Raw genomic sequence first — 19,102 nt, 5'->3', positions numbered from 1 at the left:
TGCCCAGCAGTCCGCTCACGCGGCGGCCCAACAGGTCCAGGACCTGTGCAGTAGCCCTCTATCTATACCCCTCTATCCCTTTTTCCAGCAGGAAATTGTCCAATCCTTTCTTGAACTCCAGTACCGTACTCTGTCCTATTACGTCCTCTGGAAGCGCATTCCAGGTGTCCACCACACGCTGGGTAAAGAAAAACTTCCTAGCATTCGTTTTGAATCTGTCTCCTTCCAACTTTTCCGAATGTCCTCTTGTTCTTTTATGTTTTGAAAGTTTGAAAAATCTGTCCCTCTCTACCCTCTCTATGTCCTTCATGATCTTGTAGGTCTCTATCATGTCTCCGCTTTTCCAGGGAGAAGAGCCCCAATCTCCCCAATCTTTCAGTGTATGAAAGGTTTTCCATGCCTTTAATCATTCGTGTCGCTCTCCTCTGGACTCTCTCAAGTATTGCCATATCCTTCTTAAGGTACGGTGACCAATACTGAACACAGTACTCCAGGTGCACCATTGCCCGATACAACGGCAGGATGACTTCTCTCGTTCTGGTCGTAATACCCTTCTTAATAATACCCAACATTCTGTTTGCCTTCTTCGCGGCTGCTGCACATTGTGCCGTTGACTTCATTGTTGTGTCCACCAGTACACCCAAATCCCTTTCAAGGTTACTTCCCTCTAATACTAATCCCCCCATTTGGTAGCTGAACATCGGGTTCTTTCTCCCTATATGCATGACCTTGCATTTCCCTACATTGAAGTCCATCTGCCATTTATTCGCCCACTCCTCCAGTTTGTTTAGGTCCCTTTGAAGGTCCTCACACTCTTCCGCATTTCTAACCCTTCTACAGAGTTTAGTGTCATCCGCAAATTTGATAACTTCACACTTCGTCCCCGTTTCCAGGTCATTTATAAATACATTGAACAGCAGCGGTCCGAGTACAGATCCCTGCAGAACTCCACTCGTGACCTTCCTCCAGCCCGAGTAGTGACCCTTCACTCCAACCCTCTGCCTTCTGCCTGCCAACCAGTGTTTGACCCATCTATGCACGTCCCCTTCCACCCCCATACAGCTTCCTAAGTAGCCGCTCATGGGGTACCTTGTCAAAGGCCTTTTTGAAGTCGAGGTAAATGATGTCTACGGGTTCCCCTTTGTCCAACTGACTGTTTACCCCCTCAAAGAAGTGCAGTAAGTTTGTTTGGCACGATCTTCCCTTGCAGAAGCCATGTTGGCTCACTTTCATCAGCCCATTTTTTTCGATGTGCTCACAGATGCTGTCCTTTGTCAGTGCTTCTACCATCTTGCCCGGAACCGATGTCAAACTTACCGGCCTATAGTTTCCGGGGTCTCCTCTTGACCCCTTTTTAAAGATAGGTGTAACATTTGCTATCTTCCAGTCCTCCGGGATCTCTCCAGTTTTCAAGGATAGGTTGCAGACTCGTTGGAGTATTCCCGCTATCTCATTTCTTAGTTCTTTTAGTACCCTAGGGTGGATACCATCCGGGCCTGGTGATTTGTCGCTTTTCAATCTATCTATCTGTTGGAGGACATCCTCATGGCTCACCTCTATTGTCGACAGTTTTTCTTCTTGGTCTCCTTGGAAGATCACGTCGGGTTCTGGTACACCGGATGTGTCCTCGCTCGTGAAGACTGACGAGAAAAATTTGTTTAACCTGTCGGCTACCTCTTTTTCCTCCTTTATCACTCCCTTTCTGTCTCCATCATCCACTTCCTCCCTCGCCGGTTGCTTCCCTTTAACATATCTGAAGAACAATTTGAAGTTTTTTGCCTCCCTGGCCAGCCTCTCTTCATATTCTCTTTTTACTCTCCTAACCAGAATGCAGAATGGCATAAATACAGACATCTTCATGGATTTGTCAGGATAAGGTACAGTATATTCAGCATCAGGTTCTCTTGAACACATACTGAAATTCCTGAAATAAGTTTCAGCACTCTACAATACTATTATGAATAAGATTAATTAGTATCACCTATGTTGATAGCCTTCTTGTTTTACTCTTGGAATGAGATGAAAAAACAACATTAAAATAGGAAAGACCTCAGCCAGAAAGGTGTAGGAACAGTTTAGAATATCGTCAGAACCTTCCTTTTCTCTATTTTCCCTCTGGCTATATCTTCATTTAAAGAATTAGGGTCCAATGATTGATGTTGTGGCTCACTTGATTATAAGCAAATCATTCACTCGAGTGTCGAATTCCTTCTGTTTGCAACTCTGAAAAAGATTTCATAGTTCCTTGGTCTGTAACCTTGTCTTTCACATATAACAAACCATGTCTACTCCATCGCCTCAAATACAATTTAGTGGCATCAGGATTGAGATCTTTATTACCCTATAAGGGGAGAAAAATGGTTGAGCAAGGAGATACTTTAATTTGTTTGCACAACCAATGCAAACATTGCCTCATCAATTTGAGCAAAGGACTACTATTGTGGGAGGTTTCTGGGCATGTAGGTAATACAAGAAATGTATTGGCATTAAATAATTGTTGTTCAAGTTGAAGGGGAGTATAAAAGTGAGTCTCCTTGATCCATCCCATTAGATGTCTCATTAAATATATCACATTATATTTGCACATGTCTGGAAGAGCTAGTCCTCCATGGGCAAAGGACAACTGCCATAGTGTCAGCCTTGGCTTCTTATTATTCCACAAAATTTTTTTCAATATTTTGTGAAAAGAATTCAAAACTTTATTAGTCAAATACATAGGAAAAGTTTGCATCACTTACAGCCATTTTGGGAAAAGTGCCATATTCTGCAATTTTTTTTAAATCATTGAAATCAGTTGCCAATTGTCTAAAATGTGTTAAGTTTTACATATTGATACTAACATTTTATAGATGCTGTTCCATCTATTTGGAACAATCTGTTTAAGGCTAGTCTCAAGTTAGAGAATGACAAGGGGACAAAGTGTCCCCATCCCTGTAAGCTCTGTCCCTGTTCCCCACCACACAGTTAACTGCAGGTCCCCGTATCATTCTCTAACTGATAATGCCATAACTAAAAAAAAAAAAAGTTGCTCCCTGTATTCCTCTGTTGGCAGAATGCCATAAATACAGACATCTTCATGGATTTGTCAGGATAAGGTACAGTATATTCAGCATCAGGTTCTCTTGAACACATAATGAAATTCCTGAAATAAGTTTCAGCACTCTACAATACTATTTGAATCAAGTGGAAAAACATGCTTATTCAAATTCAAAAATGCTGTGCAAAGCTAAGCACAAATCTGTACATGGAATAGTTCTCTGGGTCTGAGGGAGATGGGCTTATGTTGCTACTCATCTGAGTCTAAAGGGTACAGGGGACAAGACATTTTTTAGATAAGGGAAGATTAGGTTCTTATTTTGATCATTTTCTTTCTGGTAACATGGCACACGAGTTCTAACAATTGGGATAACTTCCTCTAACTGCAAGCTGTGCGGAAGGAATCATACACCTTTTCTTCAGCTATGCCTCCTTCCTCAGTAGGCTGTACTGCCTTTCTTCAGTTTGTATCAAAGCATTCCATAACCATTACAATAGGAAACATAAGGAGGATAGGTACAGGGAACTTCCCCAACAAGCAAAATGAACAACCAAGCCACCAATCTGAGTGCAACCAGCACTAACATTTAAGGAGTTTATATACTCTCAACTGCATGTGTAAAGATAATATGATATTGTACTCATAATACCTGACTGGCATAAGAAGATCTCAAGCTCTGGACAGATATACTTGTCCTAGACATTACGTAGGCAAGCAGGGACAGTCTATAAATGTCAAAATGTACAGCACTGTGTATGTTTTTCAGCACTATATATGTGATAAGTAGTAGTAGAATTCTCCTCACCTCCCGTAACTTCAACACTTGGTCCTATTTCTTCAAACCTGTGGGCTGAAATGCGAGCAGTGGGACCTCTTAATTGACCCCAGCTTCTGTAACCATGAAGAATTGCCGCCTGCATGAAAATGCCTGCAACTCTAAGACTTGTCTTGCTGGGGCAATAGCCACTAGAAAAACTATCTTAACTGTAAGATCCAGCAGAGATGTGTCTTATAAAGGCTCATACAGAGCCTTACTAAGACCCTCCAAAACAACATTAAGGTTCCATGATGGAAAAGGTTGTCATATTGGAAAATGCAACCTGAGTGCCCCCTTCAAGAATCTGGCTATATCAGGATGAGAAGCCAGTGAACCCTTTTCCACTCAGGCTCTAAAGCATGAAGGGCTGGCTACCTGTTCCTTGAGAGATCCAACTGCTAGACCCTTCTTGAGTCCAGCTTGCAGAAATACCAGGACCACTGAAATCATAGTTTTGCAGGACTCTACATTGCCTTTAGCATATCACAGTGTGTGGCGCAGTGGTTAGAGCTACAGCCTCAGCACCCTGGCATTGTGGGTTCAAATCCCATGCTGCTTCTTGTGACCCTGAGTAAGTCACTTAATCCCCCGTTACCCCAGGTACATTAGATAAGAGCGTGACTGTGAACCCACCAGGACAGACAGGGAAAAATGCTTGAGTACCTGAATGTAAACCACTTAGGCTATAAGTGGTATATAAATAATAAAATATACATCTTCCAGGCCTTAGCATAGGCTGCAACCATCACTGGCTTCTTAGTGCTAAAGAGAGTAGTGATAACCTCCTCCGAACACCCTTTCTATGCTAAAGCTGTGTGCTCAAAAGCCATGCTATAAGCCCCAAGCATTCTGGAATCAACATGTGCACCAGACTCTGTGACAGTAGATCTGGTTATACTGGCAATTTGAGACATATGTCTTTCTGTAGGTGTACCAGATTTTCATATCAGGACCAGCACATCCAATCCAGGGTTACCAGGATTACATTACATTTGTGTCTTCTATCCTGCCAATACCTTTCAGTTCTAGGTAGTTTACAAAAGAATTGGCCTGGGCATTCCCAGAGAGATCACAAGATTGATAGTTGGAAAAAGCATTAGGATCTAGGGAGTCGAGAAGATTTAGTTAGATCAATTGACAAATTTCTTGAATAGCATGGTTTTCAATTCTTTCCTGAAGGTTTTGTAGTTAGGAGTTGTGGTCATCAGATTGGAGATGTGGTGGTCTAGTGTTGCTGCTTGGGTTGCTAATAGTCCGTCATATTTTTTTGCTTTGTATGCCTTTGACTGGGGGGTGGGTAAAGTGTGCCTGTGTTCTCCTTGTTAGGCGATTGTTTAGATAGCTTGGTCCGTCTCCATTAAGGGTTTGTATAGGGTGCAGCAGAATTTGTATTGTATGTATGCTTGTACTAGGAGCCAGTGCGAATCTTGGAACGCGGAGGTAATGTCATATTTCTTCAGCGAGTATATCAGTCTGAGAGCTGTATTTTGTACTGTTTGTAGTTATTTTAATATGTTGGCAAGGCATGACAGGTAAAGGATGTTACAGTAGTCCAGGAGTCCGAAGATTAGGGATTGGACCAAAAGTCTGAATTGTTCATTGTTAAAATATTTTAACCCTTATTGAAGGCATCCTGAAATAGGAAGGTTTTGAGTTTGGACTTGAATAAAGATAAGGATGATTCTTGTCTAAGTACGGTTGGCATTGCTTTCCACAGTGTCGGATACATAGTAACATAGTAGATGATGGCAGATAAAGATCCAAATAGTCCATCCAGTCTGTCCAACCTGATTCAATTTAATTTTTTTTTTCTTTTTCTTAGCAAGAATCCAAAGCTCTGCCTGGTACTGTGCTTAGATTCCAACTACTGAAGACAGGCAAAGCTCACTCCAGCCCATTTACACCATCCCAGCCAATCCTCAACCAAACGTCCATATACAGACACAGTCTGTGCAAGTCTGCCCAGTACTGGCCTTAGTTCTTCAATATTTACTATTATTTTCTGATTCTAGATCCTTTGTAGTGTCATAAAATATTTCACGAATGGAGGGTGTTGCAAGAAGATTTTGAGCATTGGATCCCAAATTTCTAGAACAGAAATAAGGAATTATGAGTTTGTTGATGAAGCCGGAGAATTTGTGAGTCTAGTTTTAAAAGTGAGAAGAAACATTTTACATAGTAACATAGTAACATAGTAGATGACGGCAGATAAAGACCCGAATGGTCCATCCAGTCTGCCCAACCTGATTCAATTAAATTTTTTTTTTTTTTTTTTTTAATTTAATTTTTTTTAATTTTTCTTCTTAGCTATTTCTGGGCAAGAATCCAAAGCTTTACCCGGTACTGTGCTTGGGTTCCAACTGCCAAACTCTCTGTTAAGACTTATTCCAACCCATCTACACCCTCCCAGCCATTGAAGCCCTCCCCTGCCCATCCTCCACCAAACGGCCATACACAGACACAGACCGTGCAAGTCTGCCCAGTAACTGGCCTAGTTCAATATTTAATATTATTTTCTGATTCTAAATCTTCTGTGCTCATCCCATGCTTCTTTGAACTCAGTCACAGTTTTACTCTCCACCACCTCTCTCGGGAGCGCATTCTAGGCATCCACTACCCTCTCCGTAAAGTAGAATTTCCTAACATTGCCCCTGAATCTACCACCCCTCAACCTCAAATTATGTCCTCTGGTTTTTACCATTTTCCTTTCTCTGGAAAAGATTTTGTTCTACGTTAATACCCTTCAAGTATTTGAACGTCTGAATCATATCTCCCCTGTCTCTCCTTTCCTCTAGGGTATACATATTCAGGGCTTCCAGTCTCTCCTCATACGTCTTCTGGCGCAAGCCTCCTATCATTTTCGTCGCCCTCCTCTGGACCGCCTCAAGTCTTCTTACGTCTTTCGCCAGATACGGTCTCCAAAACTGAACACAATACTCCAAGTGGGGCCTCACCAATGACCTGTACAGGGGCATCAACACCTTCTTCCTTCTACTGACTACGCCTCTCTTTATACAGCCCAGCATCCTTCTGGCAGCAGCCACTGTCTTGTCACACTGGCTTTTCGCCTTTAGATCTTCGGACACTATAACCACAAGGTCCCTCTCCCCGTCTGTGCATATCAGCTTCTCTCCTCCCAGCATATACGGTTCCTTCCTATTATTAATCCCCAAATGCATTACTCTGCATTTCTTTGCATTGAATTTTAGTTGCCAGGCATTAGACCATTCCTCTAACTTTTGCAGATCCTTTTTCATATTTTCCACTCCCTCTTCGGTGTCTACTCTGTTACAAATCTTGGTATCATCTGCAAAAAGACACACTTTTCCTTCTAACCCTTCAGCAATGTCACTCACATACATATTGAACAGGATTGGCCCCAGCACCGAACCCTGAGGGACTCCACTAGTCACCTTTCCTTCCTTCGAGCGACTTCCATTAACCATCACCCTCTGGCGTCTGTCCGACAGCCAGTTTCTGACCCAGTTCACCACTTTGGGTCCTAACTTCAGCCCTTCAAGTTTGTTCAACAGCCTCCTATGAGGAACTGTATCAAAGGCTTGGGAATGGGAATGATGTTGAGATGGAGATCGAAGTCGAGATGCTGAAGATTGACATCATCAAGGCATTGGATGTTGTAAAGCAGACTGTTGGTGTCGTACTTCAGGCAGGGCCTGAGACTGCAACATGGACGCTGCAATAATGCCTTTATCTGGTCTTGCAGCACAGGGGCCAGTACCAATACAGACAAAGGTACAATCAGCTCAGATTGATGATGCAGTGTCAGAGAGTCAGGAGAAGGAAGGTGCCTGGATGGAGAGAGCACCTGCAGTGATGGGGAACACTCAGGATGTTTACACTTCTGAGGTTTTGAAGAAGGTGAAGAGGTGAAGCTCATATAGAAGAGGAATGATGATGCTTCTTAGCCTTTTTATGAAATTCCTCTGATATTCAACAGGCTGAAGAGGAGGACCCGGAGCCTCCTCAAGAAAGTACTGGCAGTTGAGAAGTCGACGCAGGTGTGGAGGTCAACATTGATGCTGGATTTACAAAGATATGGGAGCAGAATCCTCCACCATTTTTGATGAAGACCCGAAAAATTTCTCAAACTGAAGCTGTCTAGCCTTGAGAGCTCTCTTTTGCATATGACCACAGAGGTTGCAAGAAATGTCCTGATGGTCAGGACCAAGACACCGGACATACCAGTTGGGAGGGTCTGATCCCAAAATGGTCCTATTGCATTGAGAGGAGATTCCTAAGAGATATACAACAAACATCAATACTAAAAAAAGTATTCAATTAAATGATAAAAGAGAATTTCAATAATGGGAACTAACCTTTCCAAGGTAAAGTATCTCTGTGGTACCATGCATTTAGCGCTATCAGCCTACGTACAAGCTGTTCTTCGACGTTTGTTTTTACACAGGCTTCAGCATGCTTTTTGCGGTTCAATTTGACTCCTTTCCAACCTAGGACCCCTGAAAAAGGCATGTACCGAAACACGGACCGTGTTGGGTCCCGTAGTTTAATTTTAAGGTGTTGTTTTTAACCGCAATTATTTTAATAAACTTTGCCTGTATCATTGTACATGTTACTGCAGTTCTCCTTGCTTTGTTTGGACCCAGAAGTTACAGACCTATATTTCACAGTAAATTCAATCACGTTACGCCACATGACATCTTACTTTATGATAGAGTGTGACTGCCCTGTCCATCTGCTCTCCCTTCTCCTCATAATAGCGGGCAGCCTCCATCATGTCTTCTGGAGTGCTAAGAAGTGCCAAGTTCATCAGATGATCATCGAGGTTGTTCTCCTAGGAAAAGATAAATTTCCATAAACCCCACCTATCTCATTTACAAACACTAGTTCATGCGAAACATTTTACAAACACAAGTGTGTGCATATATATGTATGCATGTGTATGGGGGAGAGAGGGAGCAATCTTTTCACAATTTTAACAGATCTACATGAAAATATCTCTTAATATGCATTAGATGGTATTTCATAACTTAATATTGTAACTATTTCATTGGCTGCTGTTTAGTGAACAAGTATCAAATTATTTTGTCTACAATGACTTTTGAAGGTTATAATGAATCTTGTTATTCTGAACCACATATTGTGTGTGTGACATTGTATGAGTGTGATGTTATTTATGATGTTCTTAAAACATGGTTGTTTCATAAAGAATTTTCAAAATAATTATGGGGTCAATATTCAAAGTGATTTATACAGCCAGAAGTTGCTCCTGGCAATTTAAATCACTAGTGCAGGGCTATTTGAAGATATTCAGTAGCACTTAACTAGATAGTGCTGCTCAATATCCCTGCCTATACCAAAACCAGATAACATGTTGGTGGTTCAGAGACAGAGTTAAGGTGGAGCAAAAACTTCACTGGTTGGCTGTGATTTTCAGTCCTCTAACCGGCTAAGTAACTGCATAAAGACAGGACAGCAAAACAGCTGTCTTAACTTTATGTAGTGAGTTAACCAGGCACCAATATGGATATCAGCCCATGCTTGGTTAACTTCTGAGTCAGTAGTTATACCTGGATATTCAGTACCTGGAGCTGGACATACCCTGGTACCAAATATCCAGGGTTAAGTCAGTCCATGGCTGGAAGTGGCTTATAAGTCATTCACCATTGTGGATTGAATGTCAACCTGTGTAATATTAAATTAGTATTTTCCATATTATAAGGGATAATATGGGAAGAAATCAAGATAGCGACGAAAGCGGACGACTGAGAGGGAGGCTCCCCTAAATCATCCTTACCGGCATTGCTGAACAACGATCCCCATATTTGAATATGGGGAAGAGAAAGGGAGCCCCTTGCACTAACCCTCCAGCGATGGCGGCGACCCAACAATGGCCGAGTCAGACAACTATAGAGGGAGCCTTTTTTCGATCAGGCGAACCTGCTATAACTACTTCAGGGGAGAGCCCGAGTTTTTCAGGCAAACTCGGCTTACAGGAACGGGCGGTGCTAAGCCTGGAGCAAAGGTCAGCTCCACCCCAACCAGGAAGGAAGCCGGTGGAGAAAGCGTCTGTGGAGCCGAAGCCCGGACAGGAGGTTTTGGACCTCAGCGTTGGAGGGCCAGCTGCACCAGCCTTACCAGGGGACGGAGTGGCAGGAGAAATACATCAATTACCCCACACCAGGGCAGAGGTGAGAGGTCCTACTGGCGGGTCTAACATCAATTTTGGGGTTTTAGAGAGACCTGATAAGATAGACATGGAAGCCTTATGGCAGACCATTTCAGTTATGGATGCAAATCTTAAACTTTCCTTCTCTACTTTAAACATGGATTATGGGACTATCTACTCCAAAGTAGAGCAGCAGGGTTTGGCTCTAAAAAAAAGTGAATGAGAAATTGGAAAAACTGGAAGAAAAATTGACAGAAATGAAAGCTTTAGAAACTGAGTTGGTTAAAGAAATAACTTTTATTTCAAGAAAAATGGAAAGCTTTCATAATCAATTGAGGAGAAATAATTTGAGATTCCTGAATTTCCCTAAGTGTCCCTTGATTGCACCTGTGGAGATGGCAAGGAAATATTTTAAGGAAATTTTGGCTATTCCATCAGAAAATTTGCCTCCTTTTGTGAGAGTTAACTATCTTCAATTAAAGAAACCTGTGGTGGTGTCAACTCCTAATGGGAATCAAGGAGAAATTTCAACTTAACTAATTTTCTAGAGAACTCTTTGGAGGTTATTACATAGAGAAAAAACTTGCTGTTAACACTTGCTTTGGAAAATGATAGGGAGTATGTATAGGTATGGGAGCCTGTATAGGTATGCGTGACTCACAAATGGAAGATTAGATTAGATTAGATTTCCATCATATAAATGATCAGTTCTTGGGCTCTAATGTTCATGTATTTCCAGATTTATCTCAGAAATCCCAAAGGCGGAGAAAGGAATTCCTGGTATTGCAGCCAAGAATCCTCAACTTGGGAGGTATATTTCTACTAAAGTTTCCTGTAAAATGTTTTGTTACATATCAAAATAAGAATTATCTGTTTTTTTGAACCCAAGCAACTGTTAGAATTTATAGAATCAAAAGAACAAAGTGTATCTGTATTGCTGTTCTTTTGTTAGTTTTAAGTTTCCACAGATGTTACTTTTTCCTGTTGATTTCATCTAAAATTGTGGACTAAATAATGGTTGAATTACTTATGTTTTACTTTTCTATTTCTGTTCTATGGAATTATTGATATGTTTCAAGTTTGTATACTTTAATGCAATAAGAAAAATGTTATAAATAAAAAATTATAAGGGATAATATTGCTGTTTGTTAACACCAAAATTCTGCCCTCTATATAGGAAGTGACTTTCTGTTATATATACATGATAGGATAAAGTGATGAGCAATGAAATTAAAACAATGACTAATAATATCTCCTTCTATCTCAGTAGAAGGAGTTGTAATTCAATTAAGCAGTAAAGCCAGAAAGTTGCAAGTACTGAAATTGTTCAAATACTGTAAACTTCTAAGAGAAGTATGGTGCTCTCGCCATCTTATCACCAATAGATATCTGTAAGATTTTGACACTTATTTTGTACTGACATGTAGCATTGTTTTGTTTCCATATATAGATATTACTTACCTTACATAAACGGATAGCGTTATTATAGGCTTGGGCCCTGGTGTAGAAGTGAACTGCCTGCTTTACTTCTTCCATGCTTTCATACTGTCGGGCCAGGTGATAGGATGCTGCCCAATTCCCTGTTTCATTAGCTATTTCTGCAGCCTGAGAAAACACCACCACTGTCTGTTATATTGATGGTTTACCTACAAGAGGAGCAGTCTACACATGGTTAAGGATTGAAAGATACCTACCCGTTGGATGTTTCCTTGGTAGCAGTAAACACGAACAAGAGAGAGATAATCCTGAGCCAGCTCATAGTACTGTAATGCCAAATCCATATTATTCTGGCTCTCCAGGTACTGTGCCCACCATTTCCACAAACTCCTAGAAGGGCATTTAAATGAAACTATAAACCACATACCACATTCAATTGTTCAACTTCTATTCTTACTACCTATTTAGAACAACGGATTCTTCTGTAGAGATTAAAAAATTCCTTTAGAACAGGGATGTCAAACTCAATCACATTAAGGGGCTGAAATCCAAAAAACAGGCTAAGTCGCAGGCCAGACCCCGCCCAATCTCCGCCCCCATAATAATACTAATTACAACACCATTTTTTCCATTCATTTTTCATATACGCACACAATATAATCTTAACACATAATGGTAATGGTTAACCACAAAATTAAACTACACAAAATATACTGTATGCTTCTGAACATTCATTCCTACCAGAATACAGATAACCCCTATGCAAATATGGGACCAAAAACTAAAAGTACTAATATATTTTTAAAAACACCCTAAGATTCAAGCTTCTGCATGCAGTACAACCCCCAGAGAAAAAGAAACAAATGTATTTCTTCCTGAGCAGTACAAAAGATAGACAGCAGATTAAAATGCTCAAAATTGACACAATTCAAACACTAACTTGAAAATAAAATCATTCCCCTTACCCTTATTGTCTCCCTCCCTCCATGCTGTGCCTCCCTCTGGGGGTGTCTAACCTTCTGGCTGGCTCCAAACTGGCCATTTTATGTGGCCTGATGCCCCCCAGTGTTACCTTGTGGCCAGCTCCCTCCTCTTCACAGCCGTAGTGTGCACGGAGCCGCATGCAGCGGCTCCTCGTGCATCCTGCACCTGAACCAGAAGCCTTCTCTCTGAAGTTGCAACGTCAGAGGGAATGCTTCTGGATGAGGTGTGGGATGTGCGAGGAGCTGCTACATGCGGCTCTGTGCACACTATGGCTGTGAGGAGGAGGGAGCCGGCCACAAGGTAACACTGGGGGCATTGGACCGCGGGCCGCATAAAACGGCCAGGCAGGCCTTGAGTTTGACACCTGTGCTTTAGAATACACTCACCAAGAATTGAATGCATATACAATACTCCCCTGATATTCGCGGGAGTTCCTTCCAGGAACCCCCGCAAATGTTGAAAAACCACGAATACGGTTTTTAACAGGGGAGACAGGAGAGGGCAGCCAGAGCACCAGCGAGTGAAGGAAATCACTCGCAGTATGCTCCGACCGCCTCTTCCTGTACTAAAGTCTGGCCTCACCAATCAGGAGCTGCGTTTCAAATCTGCATGCACTCAAATCTGCATGCTTCCATGATCTCTGATCTGTGAGATGTAGGTCCATGACCGTAGGAGTGTGCATGCACGAGTCCCCAGCCTTACTGCTTCCCAGCACCTACCTACAAAGGACTGGCCGCCAGCGTTGGACTCCCTGCTCTCCAGATCGCGGTGTCGGCTCCTCTCATGAGCCGCACCAGCGTCGGAGAAGGCTTCCGATGCTGGCAGGGATCGAGAGGAGCCGCTGCGACACTTGCCCGGAGCAGGCCAGACAGTGGGCCGGGCAGGGAAGCGCCGACAAAAAGAGATTCCAGCCGTGAGCCGCTCAATGGGACCAGGCAGGCGGCCATGCGAGGGAGGGAAACAGAATGAAAACAAAAAGGTAACGTGCAGGGAGAAGCTGGGCTTGCCTGCGGGAAACGCGATAAGGGAAGAGGGGGCCCTTGGAGCAGGCTAGACCGTGGGAGGGAAAGGGGAGGGGCCAAAAGGAGCAGGCCACATCGTGGTAAGAGTAGGGAAGGGGGGTGGGGGAAAATGCTGTTACTGCTGCACAGGGATCTGGAGGGGAAGGGAAATACCTGCTGCTGCTGCACAGGGAAGTGGAGGGGGAGGGAAATGCTGTTGCAGCTGCACAGGGAAATGCAGGGAAAGAATGACAGACAGACAGCAGGAGGGAGGGAGACAGAAAGAAAGGAGGAAAGACACAGGGGCAGGGAGAGGGACAGAAAGACAGAGAAAGGGGGCCAGGTTGAGAGAGAGACAGTGGGAGGGAGAGAGACAGAAAGACAGACAGACATATATTCTAGCACCCATTAATGTAATGGGCTTAATGACTAGTAATCATATAAAACCCTACTTCCTTCCCATCCCTTATACTCAGTAACTAAATACTGATGTTGACTATGAGTTGTTCCTAATAACTAACACTTGTTATGTGTCAATCTTCTAGACGCTATAAATCTTCTGTTACATATGTTACAACATTGTAACAATGCTATAATAGCATTATATCTGTAATGAAGAAAATGGCCATGGAGACCTATGACAACAGGAAACAAGAAAAGAAAGAGAGGATGCGGGAACTCCCGCTATCAATCAATTCTGCTCAATATCATATTATACCAAAAACTACAGCCAAAAAATGGCCAACAGGAATCAAATTTATAATGTAAACATTATAAATTGCAAAACCCAGGAAAATCCTGGAACGTGGACACAGCCTGAAAATCAGAAGGGGCACCCCCGTGAGGAACCCCCACCAACCCTTAATTCTCGATACTATGGAAACTCAGAACCATCAGAAAATACTTTGATGCAGCATCATTCTGCCTATTGGTTCAATCTTCCATCTTGAGCATGCTCGATTATTTCAACATCATTTACTTGGGATCCTTCAAAAAAAACATTCTAAGACTCAGAGTTATTCAGAATTCGGCAGTTTGACTGATTTTTGGGCTGAAGAAATGAGAACACATAAGTCCCTATTATCAAAAATTTCATTGGCTGCCCCTGGAAGCACGAGTTCAGTTTAAATTTTTCTGTCTTTGTCACAAATCAATAGTTGATCTGGCTCCCACGTACCTGGTTTCTCAATTTAATCTGGATAGTTCTATTAGGCTCACACGGGGGCGTGGCTTGGACGCGAATTCTGATGGTTGGGTGAGAGAGTAGCTCCGTGCAAACAAGCTCTATTTATAGAAAATACTACAAAAAAAATTAAATTTTAAAAGGGAAAAAGCTGAATATTATCAGACTATGGCATCTAGCAAACAGAACAAATGTGATTCGGGGGCTGGAGGATCCGGTACAGGAAGCAATAAGAGATCAAAACCGGAGCCGGGCACTCCTCCTTCAAAAGTTCCGTTGCCATCAGATGAAAGCCCCGACGTTATGGAAGAATTGCGGCAAATTAAAGAAATCGTATTAGACAGCAATAAAAAGTTACAAAAAGCAATAGATGATGCTGCAATTCTCACAAAAAGAGTAGATGTGGCAGAAAATAGAATAAATATTTTGGAAGACAATTAAGAGCAATTAAATATGGACATAAGAAAAAGCAAAATAATATGGAAGGAGGTCGAAGAAATTAAAAGAGACCTTGAAGACAGCCGGAATCGTGAAAGAAGAAATAATTTAAGAATCATCGGAATGCCGGAAGGGGTGGAAAAAAACGATCCTATAACTTTCCTGGAACAGTTTCTGCCTAAAGTGTTACCATTAAAATTCAAGACTGCATTAGAAATCGAAAGGGCACACAGGATACCAGCACAGAAGAAAACATCTCAAACGGGTCCAAGGACTTTAATTTTTAAACTTTTGAGACATCAACAAGCAATAGAAATTTGTCAACTTGCCAAGGAGAACAAAAATCTCAAATGTCAGGACGCAAAAATACACATTGTCCCTGTCTTTGCGAGAGAAACTGCATCAAGAAGAAAACAATTCCTGGATATGAGACCCCAATTAAGATCACTAGGGGCCAGATATGGGCTCCTTTATCCAGCAGTAATGAAAGTTACAATCGCAAATAAAACTCAAAATTTTTCTGACCCTAAAAAACTACAAGATTTTCTCGAGCAATATGAACAGCCAATGACCTCTTAAAGTCATCTAAAGGGAATTTTTAATTATCATTTATTTATATTTAATTTATAAATATTAACTTTTGCCAACAGAACTATATAAAGAACTTCGGTTGAGACTTAGAACTTTTATTGCAACGGAATAGAATCGCATGAAGGTGGAACTACAATTTGAACAACATGAACGTTCTTATCAGCGATGCAAGATGAGAACATACAATCTTAAGAAATCTTCAAACACATTTATGAATTTATTAAATATAAGTAGACTTACATGTAAGGCTGTGATGCTGGCAGTGATCCGATTGAAATTTAGCATAAGATACAATTTTTATTTACTCAATGACCTTATATTAAAAGAGTAGCTGATTGGATATGGAAAAGTTAGGGGCGTTACTTACAAGGGAAGAAAAGAAATCCTTCAATCATATTAACAAATATAAAGTCATGAGTAAAAATAGAAAGGATTGGTTAAAATGGGTGATTTCCTGTTAGAGAAGGTACTTCCGGTTTAGTTTGCGTTTCAAAATATGTCCGAAAAGATTCTATGCTGAACGATCTTATTTTACCCTACAGGCTCTCCCGGTATGAATCTAGTCTTCATCTTTATGATTCTTGGTGCTTTATACTTGTACCTCATAAAATTATTTATATTTTGATATGTCAAGAACATGTCACTTTGTTACGTCGGGGCTATATTACCGTTGCTTAAGAGATTATATTTCCTGTGATGTTAGCTAAAAATCTTAGGCCATCCATATAACAAGATCTTAATTTTTACCGTCGATGGGAGGGAAGAGGAAAAGGAAAAAAAAAAGCGCGTATGAATGTAGTTGTTGAAAGGTTTGTTTTTTTTTGAAATATTTGATTTCTGTTTGAAGCAACCTCAGGACTTTAAAAAAAAAAAAAAGGGCAAGATTAGATGAGGATTTCTTCATAAATCTGGAATAGACCTTAAGTTCTTATAGATTCTTTTAATACATGTAAAAAGTTTTTTTTTAACATCCCTTAAAATTTAATATTAGGAAGACAATTACTATACAATACAATTCAAGCTAAGCCATAGAAATGGACCCATTATTAATGCAAATTTATTGGGAGTGAAGGGGAAATAACAATCTATCTCTTATGGTAAAACTGATATGTCATGTTCAAGTTTGAGATTTATAAGATTAAAAAAAAAAAAAAAAGAAGGAAAAAGGGTTATGCTAGATTTAGAAAAAAAAAAAAAAAAAGTTTAACTGATACAGTGAAAAATTTATTGGTAGTAATTATAGTTAAATTTTGTAGTAGCTTGTGGGAGTTATTTATACCTAACCTCAATCTGCGTATCCAAGTTTTCGTATTTAATTGGGGATGGGTGGGAGGGGGTGGGGGGGAGATATATAATGGAGAGTTGGGTGAGGGTGAGGGTGGGGACATTATAAAGTATTTTATGTATTGGGAAAGTTACTAAGAAAAATTATTTACTGTTTAATTTTGGAAAAAAAGTATTATAAAAATATAAATGGATCTTAAAATATTATCTTTGAATGTTAATGGTCTGAATCATATGATAAAAAGGAAAAAAGCATTATTATTTTTAAAGAGGCAAAATGCGGATATATGTTTCATACAGGAGACCCACCTTTCAAATATTGAATCTAATAAGCTAGAAGGAGGTTGGGTCAAGCACTGTTTCTTTTCTCCAGCTATAGGGAAAAAAGCGGGTGTTGCTATTCTAGTGAATAAAATATGCTCTGCTTCATTCAAATTAAAGATCTTATGCTCTTGGAAGTTTTGGAGTCGGATGACGGCAGCTACCTCGGGAGACCCTTGAGAAAGCACAATTCTTGTGCGAAACATGTCGGGTCGGACTTCCCAGGGTTGGCTGAGATAAGTACCATGTTAAGTTGGTTTATCAGCAACAAATGCATTATAACGATAATATATTTATGGCATAAGCAGTAAAACTATAGAAAAACAAATAAAAAGTATTGAGTTAACAATAAATGTGAAGTGACAGCCAATGATGAAGCACCACACTATGCTTCCCGCGATTTGAGCGACTTTTTTGCGGTGGAGTGGTGGGGCTGAGGCGTTCCTTTCAATATTATACAATTACCATCAATATTATTGAATCCAGACCATTCAGTCGAATACTGATTCTATGGACATTTATAGTGGCTGGATTACCATTATATGACAAGTGGCCAATTTATGAGAAGGTTATATAAAGAGCATAGAATATTTATGGATACCTGGAAAACTCTAAGATATATAAGTAATTTAACTCCTATTCCAATAAGTAAATCAACAACTCAAACGATTTGGTTAAACCCCAAGATCAAAATTGGCGGTTTTAAAATCATCTGGAAACATTGGATGATAGCAGGTATTCGTATTTTGGATGATGTAATACAAAATGGTAAGTTGCTGGAGTTTTCACAATTGCAACATAAATTTGATCTTAATAAGTCACAATATTTTAGATGGTTGCAATTGAAGCAGTCCATTCAGGTAGGGTTCCCTGAATGGAAAAATCTTACTAATTATCATAGTTTGGAATTCTTATGTTTCCAGATGGATTCAACAGATCATAAAGCCGCACAGTGGTACAAATTAATATCTGGATTTATAAATAAAAAACCAAAAAATGGTCTTAGAGACATTTGGAGCATTGAGATAAAGCACCAAATTACTGCATCTCAATGGCCACGACTTTGGTCTTGGAGGTTAAAATGTACGGTGTCAGCATCTATGAGACAAACTTGGTTTTTTCTTTTACATAGAGCTTTTTGGACCCCTGTTCGTTTACAAAAGATAGATAGTTCTAAGTCTAATAGATGCTGGCACTGTCATGTTGAAGTCGGGACATTAGACCACCTTTTATTCTATTGTCCATTCATCTTATCATTCTGGAAATCAATTTGGCCTCAAATTAATAGGATGTTGGAAAATCCGGTAGCCTTGACATATGATACTATTTTATTTGGCACAACTATGAGAGCACGAAGTCAAATTTCGGCAAGTAACAACAAACTTCTGTTTATTTTAACTGGAATAGCAATACAGCAAATAACATATAATTGGAAAAAACATGACATGTTAAACTACAATTTCTGGTGGAATTCTGTATGCCATATATACAAAATGGAACTCACCATTGCAACACAAAAAGGCTATGTGAGTAAATTTCAAAAAGTCTGGGGACTGTTAACAGATTTCTGTAATGAATGATTAACTTTTCCCATGATAAGAAATTTGATTAGAGGGGAATGGGGTGGGATTTTATTTCTGACTCTTACATACTATATCAATATTTGAATGAATTTACAATAAAGTTGATTTTATGTATTATTGATTGGGAGGGAGGGATGGGGGATTATTATATTCAATAAGAATTATATAAATTTAGATTTCTTGCATAATATTATAACTTTATATAATATTAATTTTCTAAAGAAATGTTAAATTTGATGTTAATATGTGAGTTTATCAAGTGTGTATATTCAAGTTTC

At 40.3% G+C, this 19,102-nt stretch overlaps 1 protein-coding gene across 3 annotated transcripts in view; it reads right to left on the bottom strand.

Moving 5' to 3' along the window:
* Positions 1-19,102, bottom strand: part of IFT140 (intraflagellar transport 140) — a 478,284-nt gene that overhangs the window by 47,124 nt on the left and 412,058 nt on the right. For all 3 annotated transcript variants that reach the window (XM_033914590.1, XM_033914591.1, XM_033914593.1), the window contains exons 22-24: positions 11,697-11,829; positions 11,464-11,607; positions 8,539-8,667 (exon numbers count right to left, since the gene is read on the bottom strand). In XM_033914590.1, the coding sequence (XP_033770481.1) occupies positions 8,539-8,667; positions 11,464-11,607; positions 11,697-11,829 (406 nt within the window). The remainder of the gene's footprint in view (positions 1-8,538; positions 8,668-11,463; positions 11,608-11,696; positions 11,830-19,102) is intronic.

This window comes from Geotrypetes seraphini, chromosome 11 (genome assembly GCF_902459505.1).
Source record: "Geotrypetes seraphini chromosome 11, aGeoSer1.1, whole genome shotgun sequence".
NCBI classification, from domain to species: Eukaryota; Metazoa; Chordata; class Amphibia; order Gymnophiona; family Dermophiidae; genus Geotrypetes; species Geotrypetes seraphini.
This window is presented reverse-complemented; position numbering and strand designations above follow the sequence as displayed.